The sequence below is a fragment of the Geotrypetes seraphini genome, chromosome 1 (assembly GCF_902459505.1).
Source record: "Geotrypetes seraphini chromosome 1, aGeoSer1.1, whole genome shotgun sequence".
In the NCBI taxonomy this organism is placed as follows: Eukaryota; Metazoa; Chordata; class Amphibia; order Gymnophiona; family Dermophiidae; genus Geotrypetes; species Geotrypetes seraphini.
In genome coordinates this window covers 340198599-340219667 of record NC_047084.1, presented here as the reverse complement: position 1 = coordinate 340219667, position 21069 = coordinate 340198599, and the positions used below count along the sequence as shown (strand labels likewise).

At 41.5% G+C, this 21069-nt stretch overlaps 1 protein-coding gene across 1 annotated transcript in view; it reads right to left on the bottom strand.

Annotated features, from left to right (window-relative positions):
• Positions 1-2186, bottom strand: part of RUFY3 (RUN and FYVE domain containing 3) — a 222601-nt gene extending 220415 nt beyond the window's left edge. Inside the window, exon 1 of the mRNA XM_033960982.1 lies at positions 1937-2186. Within this exon, the coding sequence (XP_033816873.1) occupies positions 1937-2117 (181 nt within the window). The 5' untranslated portion in view covers positions 2118-2186. The remainder of the gene's footprint in view (positions 1-1936) is intronic.
• Positions 2187-21069: the final 18883 nt, after the last annotated feature.

Below are 21069 nucleotides of genomic sequence, written 5' to 3'. Positions count from 1 at the left end.
ATCAAATGATGTAACTATGTTTAATCAACAGTAACTGGTCATTCCAAAAAATTGGCACCTACTCGCTGAAAAAGCTGCAAAATCAACTTGAAAGTGTCCACTTGACGTCATCTCATCAGCATTCAAACATTTGGGCACCTACTTGACTGACATCTTTTGCATACCCAGCTTCTTGTGGATTATACACCCAACACATTCCCTGGGTATCTGTATTGGCTCAGCAATTCTTTTAGCCAATATTTTGCCCATCTGCTAAAATCAGGTCATGGACACCATTTGAGGCTTCCTAGACCTTGCTGCATCTTTGGTCTCGAAATATCCACGCTTAAAATTTGCACATTTGTTACTCAGAGGAAGATTCTCAAACTCGCCAGTAAAATCCGGCATGTCGATGTAGTGGTCATAGTGGAAGCGATTTTTATTTTATGGGCCATTCTCAGCATAAGAGCTGTAGGTGTCCGGAGTTTGTTGGGGGTGTCAAGAGAGTGGCCATCGGTGGGAGGAGGTGGGCACCCCTCCTGTCGCAGGTGTCAGGAGCTTGTCAGGGGGTGTCTGATGGTGGGAAAGAGTGGGCATCCCTCCTACTGCAGGTGTCGGGAGCTTGTCGGAGGGTGGCTGATGGTGTGAGTGGGCTTCTCTCCTGCCGCGGGTGTCGGGATACCCCAGCGGTGATGGGAGTAGGCATCCCTCCTGCCGATCTTCCATTTGGGGGGCGATCTGAGCTGTCAAGCCTTACTTTCCTGTCAGTGCCTGAGTCAATCAGCGCTCAGTATCTGATCAGAAAGTAAGGCTACAACAGCTCAGACCTTGCCGGAAAATTTGCCTGTAAATGGGGCACAACGAGGTTAGGGAATCACCCAGCAATGCCCAGAGTGCTCTTTTAAATATTAATGTTTCCATTTATTACAATTTTAATATTAATGACCTCGTTGTACTACATTTGCTCGGAAAATATCATGGTGAGCCATTCTGATAAATCAGTAGGTAAAGTACTACCCTGCTAAACTGACTGGAGCTAATTTAGCGACCACTGTTAAATGAATGATAAGTTTTGAGAATCTTCCTCAGTGTTTGCATCATACATTCATAGATTTTCTTTGGAGTTTTCTTCTGCAGGAACAGGAACTTTATGATGGCTTGGAGTTCCACACTTTTTATTATTCAATGATTTGAAACAATAGTAAAACATTGCATTACGATTAACTTCACAAAACACAATAACATTCTTTTTAGACCCAGTAGCAAACTAACGCTCAAAATTTAGGAAGTTGGTTGGGCTAAGAACTTTTCAGCACCCCTGTAGTGCAAGTGTGTCCAGGCCCCTTACGAGATTTTTAGCAAAAAAAAAAAACCCCCAAGCGAATTTACATCTAATGTGCTAGAAAGCATAAACGTTTGCAAGCACTGACGCACTATGGTAGATATGAAGTCACAGTTTTAGAACAGGGTTCACAGCGTTTGAGTCCAAATTAAGCTTTAACAGAGTACAACACTCACGAGGCCTGCACACACAGAGACTTTTGAACCCACTGTTTTTTTAAAAAAAACAAAAAACCCACAACACAAAGCACATCGGACGCCCCTGATCTAGGGGCAGCTCTAGTTCCAAACCTTATCCTCGCTCTCAATATATATTTTTAACCCCTCCCCCGTGAGTATAATCACACTATCGTATGCGCCTGAAACAGGGCAGACCCATAAAATCCAAAGAACACATATCCCACCACCTGCCTCCAACCCTCGGAACGCGCGCGCGAGCTCCTCCTCCTCCGCCCCGACGAGCGCGTCTCGTGACGTCCCGCACTGTGGAACGGCCGGAGGGGGCGTCGACTTGTGGGCCCGCCGGAACCCGGAGGCTTCCCCCCCGACGCTACTCCGCCTCTCCCGTTACCCCCCTCCCCGAGATGCCCTGCCCTGCCCTGCTTGTGGCACTCACGTGCGTCGGCCGGCGGTGGGCTCGGGAGGAGTTGCAGGGGCTCGGAGTCGCTGGGAAGCCGTTGTCTCTCGTCCCTTCGCTGCTGCGGGCGCCGCCGGGCTCCGGGGTAGAGAAAGACCGGAGAGCCGCAGGCGGGAGCCTCCCCGGGGGCAGTGCCTTCTGCGCTCTCCTGGAGCTCCATGCCCGGGGCTGTCAGAGCGCTGCCCCGCTCTCCCCTCCCGGAGCGTGTCACTGCGACGGCTCCTCCCCCCTCCCCGCCCAGGCGCGAGCTCCGGTCTGGCAACAGTGCGAGGAAGTGGGGGGGGGGGGGGGAGGGTGTCGAAGTTCACAGAATTCGCGTGCTAAGAGCGACCGTAATTCTTTTAAAGCCAATAGGAAGAAATAATTGTTCTAGAATAGTTAAGCACTAGAATGTGTTGCCAGAGGATGTGGTAACAATGGTGAATGTAAATGGGTTTAAAAGGGTTTGGACAAGTTCTTTGGAGGAAATGTCCATAATCTGCAATTGAAACAGATTATGGACATTATGGGAGGACATTATGGGAGGAAAGCCACTGCTTGCCCTGGGATCGGTAGCATGGAATGCTCAGTCACTGAGATATAAGTTGAGACTGGCTCGCATGTTGTCTTGTGTAACAATAAAACTTCTTATCCAGAGAAAAGAAACCTAAATCAAAGAAAGACATATAGACATCAAATAAGTGAAAGTGGGGAACCCTGTAGGCTCCACAAGGAGAGGCCCAGCTAGCTAACCATACATATGACCCAATAAGTTTCCAAGTTTATTTAAAATTTGTTACACCGCCTTATCAACAGTTTCAAGTTGGTTATACAATAAAATCAGGGGAGTGGTACAAATAATAACAAAGACATCATCAATGAAAACTGGACAAATAAGACAAAAGGACATAGTGAAACAAAGGGAGAACTACAATATAAATAAAGGAAAGAAAGAGGTATAGGCAAATACAAAAGGTAAGGGTAACATGTAGCAGTCCAACTTAAGTGGGCTGAAAGTAAGTTTGTAAAATCCTTAAAAGGACAATCAAACTTGGAATGCGTCTTTAAAAAGGAATGTTTTAAGAAAAGATTTAAATTTCTCCATGGATGTTGTCTCTCTCAAATGGTTAGGCACTGAATTCCAAAGGGAGGGAGCAACAACCGAAAAGAAAGAATTTCTCCTTGTATTGATGTGTCTGAGTGATAGAACTACTAATAGATTTTGATTGGAGGATCGGAGGGTACGTGAGGAGGCATATGGGATCAAAAGTTTGTTAATAAATTCCGGCTGTCCTGTTTTTCTTGTTTTAAATGTTAGCAGTAATGTTTTATAAGTGAGCGATGGGGAGCCAATGGGTTTTGATCAAGAGGGGAGTGACATGGTCGCATTTATTGGCCTTAAATATGATCTTAACCGCAGTATTTTGGATTATCTGTAGATGTCTAATCTCTTTTTTTGTAATACCATGGTATAATGAGTTACCATAGTCCAGGCAAGAGATAACCAAAGAATGAATAAGAATATTTAAAGCAGAATTATCAAGGAGGTTAGCTAGAGGACAAATCATCTGGCGACGATAAAAATATTTTTGAACTACTGTGCTTATGTGGTCGTGAAAGTTGAGGTTCTCATCTAGAGTAATTCCTAAAAGTTTAATTGATTTGACTAATTGTACTGGAACAGAATTAAATTTAATTGGGGAGATCAGAGAAGACCCTTTCTTAATTGGAAAAACCATAGCTTTGGTTTTATTGATGTTAAGTGATAACATATTAGTGTTAAGCCATTCACCTATTTTTTCCAGGTTTTGATTGATATTGGAGATGTCGTTAAGGTTATCCAAGTTAATGGGATGAATTAGTTGGATAGGGCCAGGGAGGGCAAAATGGGAGGTGGGGTAGCATTATATACTAAAGATGACATTAAGGTCACCAGAATCACAGATGTACAGTACACTGGGGAATCCCTTTGGGTAAATTTGGCCAGAGGGAAGGACAAATGCCTGTATCTTGGCGTAGTATACAGACCCCCAAGACATCAAGAAGACCTAGATATGGAATTAATCGGAGATATAGAGAATATCACCTTGTGGGGGGACACAGTATTGGTAGGTGACTTCAACATGCCCGATGTGGATTGGGTCACGCTTTCCTCTGCTTCTGGCAGCAGCAGGAAGCTATTAAACTCTTTGCATGGAGCAGGACTCAGGCAACTGGTATTTGAGCCAACAAGGGATCAGGCAATTTTGGACCTGGTACTTACCAATGGAGAAAGTATCACAGAGGTCTCGGTGGGTGAAACTTTGGCCTCAAGTGACCACAATATGATATGGTTCAATCTCAGGAAAGGTTTCACGAAATCTACCACACTGACCAAGGTTCTCAAGTTCAAGGACACAAACTTCCAAGACATGGGAGACTTCGTTCACCAGGCGCTACAAATCCAAGCAGACACCGACAGCGTGGAGGAAATGTAGTCAACTTTGAAAACCACCATACAGGAAGCAACCAACCGCTATGTTAAATCAGTAAGCAAACGGAGTAGGAACAACAAGCCACAGTGGTTCTCTACGGAGATCTCGGACCTCATCAAAGAGAAGAAAAAAGCATTCATCTCTTACAAACAATCAGGGACACAGGACTCCAGAGAAGATTATCTGACCAAGTCAAGAGCCGTCAAAGCAGCAGTCAGGGAGGCCAAATTCCGCATGGAGGAGTCTCTAGCAAAGAACATCCAGAAGGGAGATAAATCTTTCTTCAGGTATATCAGTGACAGGAAAAAGAACTCGGGCGGGATAGTACGACTCAGAAAACCAGACGGAGACTATGTAGAAACAGACTCGGAAAAAGCCCAACTGTTAAATGAATACTTCTGTTCAGTCTTCACCCGCGAGGCGCCGAGAATCGGCCCTCAACCACAGACAAGGATTAAATCAGTAGACCCGTTTAGTAATTTCAAATTTACACCCAGCAGCGTCTACTGCGAGCTGTCAAAAATCAAGGTCAACAAGGCAATGGGGCCTGACAACCTACACCCTAGGGTACTCAGGGAGTTGGGTGATGTCTTGGCGGAACCGCTATCCGCGCTCTTCAATCTCTCCCTTAGTACAGGTAACGTCCCGATGGACTGGAAGACGGCTAACGTCATTCCACTACACAAGAAAGGCTCCAGGATAGAGATGGCAAACTACAGACCAGTGAGTCTCACTTCAATAGTGAGCAAACTAATGGAAACCCTAATCAAACGCCAATTGGATAGGATCATGGACGAGGAGAATCTACAGGATCCCCGCCAACATGGATTCACTAAGGGGAGATCCTGCCAATCCAATCTGATCAGCTTCTTTGACTGGGTGACAAGGAAGCTGGATGTTGGTGAGTCCCTGGACATCGTCTACCTGGATTTCAGCAAAGCATTTGATAGCGTGCCACACCGCAGGTTGCTGAGCAAGATGAGTTCTTTAGGTTTGGGCGACACATTAACCAAATGGGTTGGGAACTGGCTTGGGGGTAGGCTTCAGAGGGTGGTGGTGAATGGCACCCCCTCCGAAATGTCAGAGGTGATAAGTGGAGTGCCACAAGGCTCCGTCCTGGGCCCGATCTTGTTTAACATCTATATAAGAGACTTGACAGAAGGGCTCCGAGGTAGAATAACATTGTTCGCCGATGATGCCAAACTGAGCAATGTGGTGAGCAAAAGCACAACAGACAAAAAAGCAATGGCAGACGATATGGTGCATGACTTACTTCTGCTGGAGCACTGGTCTAGGTCCTGGCAACTCAGCTTCAATGCCAAAAAATGCAAAGTCATGCACCTAGGAAGCCAGAATCCATACAAGATTTACACCCTAAATGGCGAGATTCTGACAAGAACTGAAGCAGAAAGAGACTTAGGGGTGATTGTCAGGGAAGACATGAAGTCTGCAAACCAAGTGGAGCAAGCTTTATCCAAAGCAAGGCAAATCATAGGTTGCATACGCAGGAGTTTCGTCAGCCGTAAACCTGAAGTCATTATGCCACTGTATAGATCCATGGTGAGGCCGCACCTGGAGTACTGTGTGCAATTCTGGAGGCCGCATTACCGCAAGGATGTGCTGAGACTGGAATCGGTCCAGAGAATGGCCACCAGGATGATCTCGGGACTCAAAGAGCTCCCATACGAGGAACGGTTAGGGAAATTGCAGCTCTACTCACTCGAGGAACGTCGAGAGAGGGGAGATATGATCAAGACATTCAAGTATCTCACGGGCCGCATCGAGGTGGAAGAAGACATCTTCTTCTTCAAGGGTCCCGCGGCAACAAGGGGGCATTCGTGGAAAATCAGGGGCGGGAAACTGCACAGTGACACTAGGAAGTTCTTCTTCACTGAAAGGGTAGTTGATCGCTGGAATAGTCTTCCACTTCAGGTTATTGAGGCCAACAGTGTGCCAGATTTTAAGGCCAGATGGGATAGACATGTGGGATCTATCCGCAAAGATAGATAGGGAGGGTCACTGGAGTGGGCAGACTTGATGGGCCGTGGCCCTTATCTGCCGTCTATTTCTATGTTTCTATGATATCATCGGCATAGGCATAGATAGTGAAGCCAATTGACTGTCCGAGGGTAATCAGAAGAGCAAGGAAAATATTAAAAAGAAGGAGAGAAAGAATTGATCCCTGAGGGATACCAAAGTTGATTGAGAAAGATTCAGAAAAGAACCAATTAAATGCTACTTTTGAAGAATGATCTTTAAAATATGAGATAAACCAGTTTAATATTTGATCTGATATTCCTATTTCCTGTAATCGACGAATGGCTCCAATGCTTTAAACTTATCATGCCTTTAACGTTGTCGCTAAACCAATTCTAACCAGATTAGCGTTCATGCATTTTAGCTTCCACTGCACAAAATGGCTCTGCGCAGTCTTTTCCGTGCCCCCTAGCAGCCTCCGAGAATAGTATGGAAATGAAATACAAAGAGCTCATTAATATTAAAATGAGCACGCCAGGCAATGCCCAAAAATTGCTTGGTGATGCATAAAATGAAGCGCCGTCCTTTAATGCTCCAAAATTACCGGCAGGTCTGGAGGTGCTGGTAGCATTGATCCGCATGTGTTAAAAGCATATATCGGCGGGTCTGGGGTTGCCAATTGCATGAGAAATGGAAGTTTAAAAAAAGTACAGGATAGATGCATCATACTTTTATAGGGTTGGGGGGGCGCACAAAAAAAAGCATTTTGACCAGTTTTATAAGTACATTATTGTGTGCCTAATGCTCAAATTGCTTCGGCCCTGCTTTTACCATTTGTGAGAGCAGCAGGGAAAAACTTAGATGCAAATGTATTAAAACAGGCATTCCATGCGATGCATAGATGTTTCCATGCAATGTACAGAAGGGGATGCTTATCTGTAAAGTTCAAAATTTTCCAGCCAGTCTGAGGTGGCATTGAAGGTGACAGGGCAGCTTGTTCGTCTACATTATTTTAATAGTGTATCTGCATTTTCATGTGTGTATAATATGCATATGTGTTCTGCCCGGAACAGTAGTATAAGTTAAAAAAATAAAATGAAAAGTCTGTGGAGTACCACTGCAAACTGCAAGGAAGCCAATGGCATAGCAAGAGAGGGAGGCACCTGACATTGCCACACCGTGTGCCCCCTACTTTTACCTGCCGCGTGAGCGTTCCCGCTGTGTACCTCTTGAAATGTTTGCTGGTGCTCACAACAACCTCACCTCCTTTCTGATGTCCCGTCCTGGTCCTGCAACCAGGAAGTGATGTCAGACGGGGCCAGGGCTGGTGCCAGCAGGAAGATGCTGATCACGCTGGTGAACATTTCAAGAGGTAGGAGAAGAGGTGCCAGCACTTCTTCCAAGATGGCGACTGAAGTCCACACACCCCTGCCTCCCCTTACTACACCATTGAAGAAAACACTGTCCTCAATGCAGGCAAAAGAATTCCAGTATATGCACAACCTGTGCAAGTGCTGGGCATGTTCCCTACCAAACTTCAAGCAAACTTTCCACACATTTCATTTGCATGAAATTTCCTTTGAGCATCAATCCCTACTCCTTTTTCAGTAAGTTCAGTGTCTATAAATGTACACAGCTATTACCGATGCTGTTTGAGCATTAGCTCCTTAGTCTTTCCTCATACAGTCTGCAATTATACAAGCATTTATCAAGTTTAAGTTTCAAGTTTATTTAACTCTTGATATATCGCCTATTTAAATATTCTAAGCGATGTACATAATATAATAAAACATAGAAACATTAATATACATTTAAAAACAGCAAATTTCAATAATGACTAACAAGAAAGCGAGGAAAAGGGGGCAAAGTTACAATAAGGGCATAGGAAAAAAGGGAAAAAACGAAAGGTTGGGTAAATAGTTACAAGGCACTCTTTAAGAAAATTAATTTAAACAAAGTAGATACATTAGAGTTTTAAAGGACATAGGCGTCCCTAAACAAATAAGATTTTAAAAGTTTTTTAAAAGCTGAGATATCGTGTTCCGTTCTAATATACTGAGGAAGGGAGTTCCACGATTGTGGACCTGCTACAGTAAAGATGTCTGCTCTTCTCGTACCGATGATTTTTAGAGAAGGGATAGTTAGTAAATTTGATTCGGATGAACGTAAAGATCGTTGTGGTTTGTAAGGGATCAGAGATTTTGATATGAATTGTGGCTCGCTAGATGTTAGAGTCTTAAAGATTAGAAATATAATTTTGTACAATATCCTATGATTAATTGGTAACCAATGCGCGTCAATCATCAGTGGGGATACATGGTCAAATTTTTTAGCGTTGTAGATAAGTTTGATAGCCGTATTCTGGATAATTTGGAGTCGCCGTCTTTCCTTCTGAGTGATGTTTAAGAATAGAGCATTGCAATAGTCGATTTTTGCAATGATAAATGAGTGTATTAAGATTTTTATGGAGGAAGGGTTTAGAAATTTGGAAATGGCTCTTATCTGACGTAGTTTGAAGAAACAGTTTTTGACGATAGAAGAGATATGATCATGGTAAGATAAACTGTCATCAAGTATAACCCCGAGAATTTTAATTGATGCTTCAGTACTGATAGGAAAGTTATTAAGAAAAAATGGTTTTGCAAGACAAATGTCTTTTTTCCAGTTGAATAAAATGGATTTGGTCTTATTAATATTTAATGATAATTTGTTTGAGTTCAACCAATTATGTATTTGTTCTAGTTTATGGTTTATGGAGGCAATGTCTGTGACATTTTCAGGATCTAAAGGATGGATTAGTTGACTATCATCAGCGTATGCGTATGGGATAAAACCTATGGCCTGACAAGTTTCTAATAATGGCGATAAAAAGATATTAAATAAAAGTGGAGATAAAATGGATCCTTGTGGGATTCCAAATGTTGAAGTAAAAGTAGTAGAGTCTTCGTTGTTAAATTTCACAGATGAAGTACGATTGTTAAGATAAGACTTAAACCAATCTAGAACTGTGCCGCTTAAACCTTTTTCTTCTAGTCTATTTAAAAGCAAGTCGTGATCAATGGTGTCGAAGGCAGCTGAGATGTCTAAGGAAAAAAGGATTACGGATTTGTGGTGGTCAAGATAGTATTGAATGTTGGAGGTTAGACCTATTAAAGAGTGTTCTGTACTATGATATTTTCTAAATCCAGTTTGATGTGGATGTAGTGCATTTGTTTTTTCAAAAAAATCGGAAAGCTGGTTAAATATTAGTTTTTCAGTGAGTTTGGCCAAAAATGGAATATTCGCTATCGGGCGGTAATTAGATAAATCGTTTATGCTGGATTTATAATTTTTAACGATTGGGGTGATTGATGAAGACTTCCATTGAGATGGTACTATTGATGTAAGTAGGCTGTTTTGGATAATGGACAAAATAAAAGGGCCAAAGTGTGAAAAGTATTTTTTCAGATAGAAAGGAGGGATTATTTCTGATCGAGAGCTTTTTGTGTTGACTTGGGAGAAGAGGGATTCGATATCTTTTAGTGATGGGATTGAAAAGTTTGAACATTTAGCTGTCGGAAAGAAATTTGGTTGATTAGGGTTAGAAATAGTGGTAGATGTACTTTGAGTGAAGGAATTCCGAATATTATTTATCTTAAGATTAAATGCATCAGCTAGATCTTGGGCTTTGAGAGAAGATATGCGAGAGGAGGTTTTTAATTTATTTATGGGGTCCATTGATTTTAAAATATTATAGAGGACAGAGGAGTTATTTGCTTTTTTGATTTTTTTAGAGAAGTAAGACTTTTTGGCCAAATTGATTTTAGTTTTGTATATAGTAACCATATCCCTGAAATTTTGTAGGTTGTCTGGTGTCTTGTTTTTACGCCATTTATGAGGAGGAGATTCACCAGATTGGTCAGACAAGGAAGAGCAGGAAAAAATCTCCTTGAATAATTTCTGGGCAAGGCAGATGGAGTTCATCACTTGAAGAGCTCACATCTTCAAGTCTAAAGTCCCCCTCTCCTTCCAGAGAAGAAGCCAAAAGCAGATGTTTGTGTTGGTCTCTTACAGTTTTTTTGATGCATCTAAATTTACAGTGGTGATGCCCTCTGACCAGCTACTCTAGGAGCTGCTAACAAAAATGTGTTCTTGTATTATCTCCCTTTATGCTTGCACTTGGTGAGAAGTAGTTATCCCCTATTGCCAGGGAATGTAGAAAACTTTAATCAATAGAAGAATTTCTAACATTACTCTTGAATCTACCACCCCTCAACCTCAAATTATGCCCTCTGGTTTTATCATTTTCCTTTCTCTGGAATAGATTTTGCTCTACGTTAATACCTTTCAAGTATTTGAATGTCTGAATCATATCTCTCCTGTCCCTCCTTTCCTCTAGGGTATACATATCCAGTCTCTCCTCATACATCTTCTGGCGCAAACCTCCTATCATTTTTGGCGCCCTCCTCTGGACTGCTTCAAGTCTTCTTATGTCCTTCGCCAGATATGGTCTCCAAAATTGAACACAATACTCCAAGTGGGGCCTCACCAGCGACCTGTACAGGGGCATCAACACCTTCTTTCTTCTACTGTTCAGGCCTCTCTCTATACAGCCTAGCATCCTTCTGGCAACATCCATCATCTTGTCACACTGTTTCTTCGCCTTTAGATCTTCAGACACTATCACCCAAGGTCCCTCTCCCCATCCGTGCATATCAGCCTCTCACCTCCCAGCACATACAGCTCCTTCCAATTTCTAATCCCCAAATGCATTAATCTGCACTTCTTTGCATTGAATTTTAGTTGCCAGATAGACCATTCTTCTAACTTTTGCAGATCCTTTATCATTCTTTCCAATCCCTCCTCGGGTCTATTCTGTTACAAATCTTGGTATAATCCGCAAAAAGGCAAACTTTTCCTTCTAACCCTTCGGCAATGTCACTCACAAGCATATTGAACAGGATCAGCCCCAGCACTGATCCCTGAGGGACTCCACTACTCACCTTTCCTTCCTCTGAGCAAATTCCATTAACTACCATCCTCTGGCGTCTATCCATCAACCAGTTTCTAATCCAGTTCACCACTTTGGATCCTAACTTCAGCCCGTCAAGTTTGTTTGTATTTTTTCTTTGTGGTTTTGTTTTTTATAGAAGTTACTGGTGAGTGGATAGTTCTGATGATGGCTTAATGCCAATTCATGGCCATATTGGGCTTTTAATATTATCTGTCAGGTTTTATTTTTCTTTGTACTGTAGTAAATATTTTATGTCTTGGCTTTTGAGTAATTGGATTGGTAACTGCCACTCCTTAGATTTTTCCCATTGTTGCAGCTGAATTGTCTTTTTTTTCTTTTCTTTTTATTCTTTCTAACTTAATGGATGCCTGTGTGCCAAATAATTCTCTGAAAATTTAATGGATTGGAACAATTTGGAAATGGGTGTGGACCTGGCGAAAAGACACACCACAGTTGAAAATGGGCCAATGGGAATATGAGAGAAATAATTCCACCTTCTGCAACATAAACATTTTAGTACACTAACACATTGCAGTTAAGGACTTGCTCCTTTCAAACTGTTACAAATGCACAGATCCAACACACACATATGCATGTGCACATGTACATACTACTACTTATCATGATCCTGATGGACAGTTTTGGGGCAATCGGAGAAAAATTTTAGTGATGCTATCCACATAGGCAGCAATTCTACAACGGGGCTCCTTCATATAGGTGCCCCGTTGATGTGCACTGGGAGCCTCTTCTATAAGTCCCATCTGGGCACACAGATTCCGTTTATAGAATCATAGCATAACTTGGTATCAATGCAAGTAACATTTGCATGCACAAAGTTAGAAACATAGAATATGACGGCAGAAAAGGGCCATCCGCACAACAGGTCTGCCCACTCTAATGACCCTCCCCCCTAAGTTCTTCCTTGAAGTGATCCCACATGCTTATCCCATTTTTTCTTAAAATCTAGCATGTTGCTGGCCTCAATTACCTGCAGTGGAAGATCATTCCAACGATCAACCACCCTTTCGGTGAAGAAATACTTCCTAGTATCGCTATGAAATCTCCCACCCCTGAGATTTCATAGCGACATTAGGAAGTTGTGCAAGTCATAAACTTTACATAACTGGTGAATGTGTAAATTTGTCAGGGGCACACATATGAGAGAATTCTATAAATGGTGCTCAAAATTTGGTGAGAGACAAGAAGTTCCTCATGAATAAACTACAAACACCAGCAAAAGTGAGGTACAAAGAACATAAGAGTTGCCATACTGGGTCAGATCAAAGGTCTACCATGTCCAGTATCCTGTTTCCAACAGTGGCCAATCCAGGTCACAAGTACCTGGCAAGATCTTTAAGGAGTAAAACAGATTTTATGCTGCTTATCCTAGGAATAAGCAGTGGATTTCCCGAAGTCCATCTTAATAATGTCTTATGGACTTTTCTTTCAGGAAATTATCCAACCCTTTTTTTTTCAACCTTGCTAAGCTAACTGCTTTCACCACATTCCCTGGCAAAGAATTCCAGTGATTAATTATATGTTGGGTAAAGAAATACTTTCTCCAGGTTATTTTCAATTTACCACTTAGTAACTGCATCGCATCATGCCCCTTAGTCCTAGTATTTTTGGAAATAGTAAAAAAATGATTCACATCTACCTGTCCCATTCCACTCAGTATTTATTGACCTCTATCATATCCCTCCCTGAGCCATCTCTTCTCCAAGCTGAAGAGACCTAGCTGCTTTAGCCTTTTCTTATAGGGAAGTCACCCTTCTCTATACCTTTTCTAATTCCGCTATATCTTTTTTGAGATGTGGTGACCAAAATTGCACACAGCATTCAAGGTGTGGCTGCACCATGGAGTGATTCAAGGGCATTATGACATTCTCATCTTTGTTTTCCATTCCTTTCCTGATAATTCTTAACGTTCTGTTTGCATTCTTAGCTGCTGTCACACACTGAGCTAAGATTTTCAATGTGTCCTCAACAATGATACCTAGATCATTTTCCTGGGCGGTGACTCCTCACATGCAACCATGCATCACGTAGCTATAGTTTAGGCGCCTCTTTCACACATGCATCACTTTGCACTTGCTTACATTAAATATCATCTGTCATTTTGATGCCCAGTCTCATCAGCAAATTTAATTATCTCACTAGTTATTCCCATCTCTAAGTCACTGATAAATATGTTAAAAAGCAGCGGTCCCACTATTTACCCTTCGTCATTGAGAAAGAAAACAAAGAGTAGGTTAATAGTTAACAATCTTATAACCAGTTCTTAATCCATAATAGAACATTACCTCCTATCTCATGACTTTCTAATTTTCTTAGAAATCTTCCATGAGGTATTTTATCAAAATACCTTTTGAAAATCCAAATGCACAATATCGACTAGTTCACCTTTATCCATGTGTTTACTTACCCGTTCGAAGAAATGTAGTAGATTGGTGAGGCAAGATTTCCCTTGACTAAATCCATATTGACTTTGTTTCATTAATCCATGCTTATGAATATGCTTTGTAATTTTGTTCTTTATAAAAAAATCTCTGCCATTTTGTCCAGCACCAATGTCAGACTATAATTTCCCAGATCACCTCTGGAGCCCTTTAAAAAAAAAAAAACCCCAAAAAAACTGGTGCTATGTTGGCCAACCTCCAGCTTTCCGGTACTATGCTGGATTTTAAAGATAAATTACAAATAGCTCTGCAAGTTCATTTTCAATTCTATCAATTTGGCACCGTTCAATTTGTCAAATTGCTCCATCACATCTTCCAGTGTTACAGAGATTTGTTTGTTTCTCTGACTCATCAGTATTGAACACCATTTCTGGCACTGGTATTTCTTCCAAATCTTTCTCAGTGAAGACTGAAGCAAATAATTCATTTAATTTTTCCGCTATAGCCTTGTCTTCCCTGAGTACCCCTTTTACCCCTCAGTCAGCTAGTGGTCCAACTGATTCTTTTCCTGGCTTCTTACTTTTAATATTCCTAAAAAAGTTTTTACTTTGTATTTTTGCCTGCAATCTAAACTTCTTTTCAAGGTTTCTCTTTGCCTTATCAGCATCTTGTATTTGACTTACCATTCCTTATGCTGTTTCTTATTATCTTCCTAAGTCAGATCTTTCTTCCACATTCTGAAAGATTTAGAGCTAGATTCACTAAGCAAACCGATCGGTTTGTGAGTCCTTTGCGACCAATTTCCCCTCAACACGATTCACTAACCTGTGTAGCGACCCTCTTCCGATCCTCGTATGTAAATGAGGGGAACTGCATGCAAAATAGGCAGGGATGCGATTCACTAACCATTTTTTCAAATTCAACTGGGCCCGGAAAAAGTTTCTGCTGAGGACCAGTCGCAAACATCTTTCCTACTCTCCTGCTCCATAGAAGCCCAGCTCACAGCCCTGCTCTCTGCTGGCCCTGCTCTCTGCTGCCCCGAATCTCTCCTGCTTGCTGCCCCGATGTTCTTCCCCGGATCTCTCCCTGAATCATCACATTGCCGCCTGTTCTAACCACATCTCTCCTGACTGCTCGCCCCGACTCTCTGCCTTTCCCGACTCTCCTGCTCTCTGCCGCCCTTCCCCGCAGTGCAACCCCTTGGTTTTAAAGCGGGCCTGCACTGCAGGGAACAGCGGCAGAGAGCAGGAGAGTTGGAGGAGCCAGATAATCAGGGCCGGCAGAAAGCAGGAGAGTCTACAGTAACCCACCCACCGGCCCACTCCTGGTCAAGCTGGGTGGGTGGGCCCAGCCCACCTCCCTCAGTGTACCTGACAAATCGTTGGGAGCAGGAGGGGTGCCCGGTCCCTCCTGATCAATCAGAGACTTCCCTAGACTCCTCCTTAAGGAAGTCTCTGATTGGCTGAGGCGTCCCAGGTCCTTCCCAAGGAGGAGCCTGAGGTCACAAGAATCTCAGAAGTCCAATACACTGGGGAATCCCTTTGGGTTAATTTGGCCAGAGGGAAGGACAAATGCTTGTATTTTGGCGTAATTTACAGACCCCCAAGACAACAGGATGACCTGGATATGGAAATAATCAGGGATATAGAAAATATCACCTTGCGTGGGGACACGCAAATATTTTACTGTCCTTTTGAGATCAAGGAGGTCAGGATCTCAGATAAGCAAGGAGGTGTTGCAGTTCACTGCCCCTTTGATGTTATTTTGGGCGACACGCAGGCAAAGGAAGTCAGGATGTCATATTAGCAGACTTTACTGTCCTTTTGGTGTTGTCAAGGTAACACTCAGGACAAGGAGGTCAGATAAGCAGACTTGAGGAGAAATGTCACATAGTATGCTGATTTTCAGGTATAACAGTCCACCCCTGGATCCTTAAGTCTGCACCTCCGAATAAAAAGTCATCCGAATAAAGGGTGAGAGTGTCCGTTTGTATACACAATAGGTAAACCCACAATTAAGAAATGTTAACATAAGGATAAACAAAAATATAGAGTAAGGAATGAAGAAACACCTTTTGTGCCGTAGCCCTCCCTCTAGTAAAAGCATCCCACCAAGGGTGTGCAGTGGTAGCTTCAATGTGATCTGTCACAGAATGCAAGTACATTGCTGATTTGCTTTATTTAGGATTGCTATATTTTGCATGGCTTTCTTTATAGATGGCAATAAAATACATCGGCAAAAGAAAAATTAATATTTACATTTGATATACACATACTGAAAAGGGAGCTCGAATAGCATGAATCACAAGTTTAACAATACTGCTAGCAACAAAAACATTTTTATGTGATATTTCTGGTATAAAGGTTCAAAATTACACATAAGAACATAAGTTGCCTCCACTGGGTCAGACCAGAGGTCCATCCTGCCCAGCGGTCCGCTCCCGCGGCGGCCCATCAGGTCCGCGACCTGTGAAGTGGTTACTGACCATTTTTATAACCTACCTCAAGTTCTATCTGTACCCCTCTATCCCCTTATCCTCCAGGAACCTATCCAAACCTTTCTTGAACCCCTGTACAGAGGTCTGGCTTATCACCTCCTCCGGAAGCTTGTTCCATGTGTCCACCACCCTCTGGGTAAAAAAGAACTTCCTAGCATTTGTTCTAAACCTGTCCCCTTTCAATTTCTCCGAGTGACCCCTAGTGCTTGTGGCTCCCCACAGTTTGAAGAATCTGTTCTTATTCACTTTCTCTATGCCATTTTCTATCTAAGGGTACAGAATGTGATGTGGTTTTAAATAATTAACATTAACTGATCATATCGTAGTGTTAGTTCATGATTATGTACAGTATTTGGCACCCATTCACCTTCCCATCAAAATACATCTGCTACTCTGGAGTCAAAATATGCTTGTTTGCCAGCCAGTATTTCAGAAACAATAGTATTTACTTATTAATTTTCCATTTATAAATTATTTCCTTATGTTATAAACCTGGTATTCTTGCATTCCCTAATATTTCTTGCTAATTAGGCATTTTACTTGAACGTATCACGTATAGGGAATCATGGAAATTAATAATCTTATTAATATTATATTTGTGCTCTTACTCATGGCTTACATACTTTTAGGGTAGCTTCATATTCACCATCGCTCACTGCAGTTATCTGGTATCCCGTTTTTCTTAGCAGCTTTGGTTAGGGTCTGGCTATGCTCCAGTTTCAATAGGCTTGCTATGCCACTCACATGCCTTCACTCACGTAAGAGTCAAGTGCACCACCCCCAGAGACCAGCTCTAATGTGAAGTGGCAGGATATAGGCTCACTTCTATTCCCAAGTCGGTGCCACATAATAGCGTCATGGCACGGCACTGTATGTCTGGTTGCGTGTCATCATCTTCTTGATATGGTGAAATTTTCTCTTAACCCAGCATGTTAGCCAAATCATAAAAATAAGAGAGCAGAGCTGACCAATTCTATCACAAAGGGATGAAAGTCTATATGGAATAACATTTCCCCGTACGTGATTTTCCAAGGAAAATATTTCATCATGACTGTTTAGTTTCAATGCTTTAGTTACAATAAACACCCCTAGTGGTAAACGAGAAGATTAAAAAAAAGAAGAAAAACCACTTTATGTACAGAATGTGATAACATGTGACACAATACTGATGTGTAAGGTAGTATTTGTTTGAGATAAGAGAAACAACACTAATACACTTAAAGGTATTCTGTAGGACATTCAGAACATACACCTTTTTATGTTCTGGGCATAATTATTATGTCATTTAAGAGAGACCATACACACGTACAGAATGTGATACCAAAATAACATGTCAGAGATGTGCACTGCACTGTTTATACCTGGTAAGTTAAATAAAGAGAGACCATTTTTTATTTTATTTAGCAAATATCAAATACCAATGAACACCATTTTACCAGGTATAAAGCTTTCTAATTTTTTCTCTTCAGATATCCTCTTATAATATAACCCCTAACTAAATTATCATTGGGCTGTATGAGCCATAGCATAAAATCATTGTGAACATGGTTTTCATAAGAAACTTTCTTGTATGTGGGGGAATATTTTTTGGAAAGGGATATGGTACCATTTGGACTAATAGAAGGGGTGGAATAAACTCTGGAAATGGCCAATGTGCAATGTTGGGGTACCCCATAAGCTAAAACAGACAACACATAACAGAAACAGACAAACACAGAGCTCCGGCATGCTTTCTTCCATTGGTAATGATTCAGGGTTGAATTTAATCTGTAAATAAGCACACTATTAATCAAAAGAGTCATAAACAAATTTGGTATCCATTGGATTCCTACTATCAGGTCACAGTGCTGGAAGTATTTTAAATATGGCACAGTGAGATTGGTTCTCCGGACCATGTCTGGATACTAAGCTTCTAAAAGAAAGAGAGATAGAAACTTAAGTTAATTGCTCTATAGAAAGCTGGTCTTCTTTCTATCTTCTTCCATTTCAAAGCTCTGTCACACAATCATAAGAGAATGCAAGCAGGGACACTTTAATCTATAAAACATACAAGAGAGGTTTACGTGCAGGTACAGTGGTTCACAATGTTAGTGTTTGAGGTAAAAGACACATTTGCAAAATCACTTGGAGTGCAACTTCCTTATACTATCTAACAAAACTTTATACATTATAAAGGTCACTTAGCAATATTTCTACTTTTTTATTGTCCAACCTATCCCATATGTTACCCCAGATGTGAAATATGTTGCCTCCAGAATCCAAAAAGGCCCAAGTCTGTTTTTTACTTTGGGGAGAAGGGAAGTTTACAATTTTCTGTTTAACTTTATCACCTCTCGGCATCCTTTTGCCCACTTTCTGCTATAATCTTGTGATAGAAAGTGGGACTATGTAAGTATTTTTGTGGTAGTCTGGTAGATGTATATTGCCTCCCTTGCCAAGTGAATGCAAATTGTTCTGGACATTGCTCCACTATAGTAATAGTAAAAAATGCATTGGTTCATGTAAAAATTTATTTATTTAATTTATTTTTTTTTCTTCCTGTTTGTATCATTTTCCCCCCAATCCTGATATTTATATTCCTCCACCCCAGTGTCCACTACAGCTTGTACCTTTTGCTCCCCAGATTTCCACTAAATATTTATCTCTACATGCGGACGCTGTTCTAATTTGGTCCAGGCAAACATTGAGGCTTGGCATTCACATCATTGATCCTCCCAACACTTCCACCCTTTTAAATCAGGATAAAGAATGGAAGCAGTTTCCTCAGGAGGAGCCGTTGGCACCAAAATATCTTCCCTCTCTCCTTTGTTCACTTGTACTTGAGACATAGATCTCTTTCCCAGTCCTCTACTTTTGTACATTTCCCATAATGTCCCTGTATTTTTCCCATCTATTTCTTCCCCCTTTACACCATCTTTTATTAATGTCAAAAACATATTCCTCCGAGACACCCGATTAGCCCTGTTTGAATTGGATTGTCCTTTTCTCTTTTTATCAAAAGTATTTTGAGGTCCCCAGTCCCCCCGATCTCCTAACTGTCGGACCGCTTCTAAGGCTTCTAAAATAGTCCTGTCTATTTGATTGATCAACAAAGGTATCATTACCTGTTTGTATGCCGGTGCAGCATACTTAATAATTTTATTTCTCATGGACACAGTAAAAGGTAATGACATATATATGTCATTGTGACCTATTACTAAGGCTACCTTCATAGTCTCCTCCTTAATTCTCATTTGAGCATCTTTTAATGTATACCAAATTTTATCATTTGAGGCATTTTTTGCAGGATAAGGATCCTCCCGTAACGCATTTTGTACTGCTACTTCTTGACTAATTTGAACAAATTTAGGGGCATCTGTGGCATCCAACATACTCCCTGCTGCGTCCAGCTCCTGCACCCGAATTACCCATTGTATTAGTGGTGCCCCAGGCTGCTGTGTAAAGCGTGTCATCGTATCCATGACTTCCTGTGGAGTAACATCCTCCATAACATTATTTCTAGTTAGATTTTCTCCTGTCTGCAGATTTCCCTGTAATCTTTGTTTCCTCACAGGCTTTGCTTCTAAACTTTCTGCCTGTTCTCCTTCAACACAGATATCCTCCTCACTGTTATTAGAATTTGAATCCCAAATATTCCCATCCCGTTTGTTTGGATTCCAATCATCCAGCAGATGATAAATTAAGATTTTAACTTTTCTGTAACTCACTTCTCCTGTCACTACTGTCAGGGTCTGCGCATGAGCAGGGATCACCCCCATTTGAATATGACTGATTTGTGAATCAGTCGGACCTGCCCAAATTGAGCAGGTTAGTGAATCTAGCCCTTAGTTCTAATAGCTTCCTTCACCTCACTTGTTAACCTTGCTGGCTGCTATTTGATCTTCCTTCCTCCTTTTTAATACATAGAGTATACAATATCTGGTCTGGGCTTCCTGGATGGTATTTTTGAACAATACAAAACAAGAAACTGCAGACCTTGTACACGATGCAGGCAGGCTTTATTATGACAAATAAATCTTTGATTAAAAACCTTTTACCAGGTAAGGGACCCAACACTCGGGCGGTTTTCTCAATGGTTCACCCATCGTTATTTACCCAAGGCTTTTTTCCTTTTGATAATTTTCTCCTTTATCAAAATTGTTTGATTGTATTTGCACTTATTAGGACCCCTGACGAAGGTTAGTCCGAAACACGGACCGTGTTGGGTCCCTTACCTGGTAAAAGGTTTTTAATCAAAGATTTATTTGTCATAATAAAGCCTGCCTGCATCGTGTACAAGGTCTGCAGTTTCTTGTTTTGTTTGTTCTGGATTGTTTTACACTGCAGACAGTTGAACCTTGGTTTCCTCCTTGGATTCGTTTTGTTGCTTTGTATTTTTGAACAATATCCAACCTTTTGCAGCTGTTCCTCTAAGTTTCTTTTTTACCACGCTCCTCGTGTTATCATAGTCTCTTTTTTAAAGTTAAATGCCATTGTATTGGATTTCCTGTGTGTACTTACTCCAGAAATTATGTCAGATCTGACCATATTATGATCACTGTTATCAAGTGGCACCATCGCTATTACCGCTTGCACCAATTCATTCGCTCCACTAAGAACTAAGTCTAGCATTGCTTCGCCTCTTGTCTGTTCCTGAACCAGCTGCTTCATAAAGCAGTTCCTGATGTCATCAAGGAATTTAACCTCCCTAGCATGCCCCAATATTACATTTACCCAGTCAATATCAGGGTAATTGTAATCACCCATTATTATTGTGTTGCCCAGTTTGTTAGCTTGCCTAATTTCTGATTACA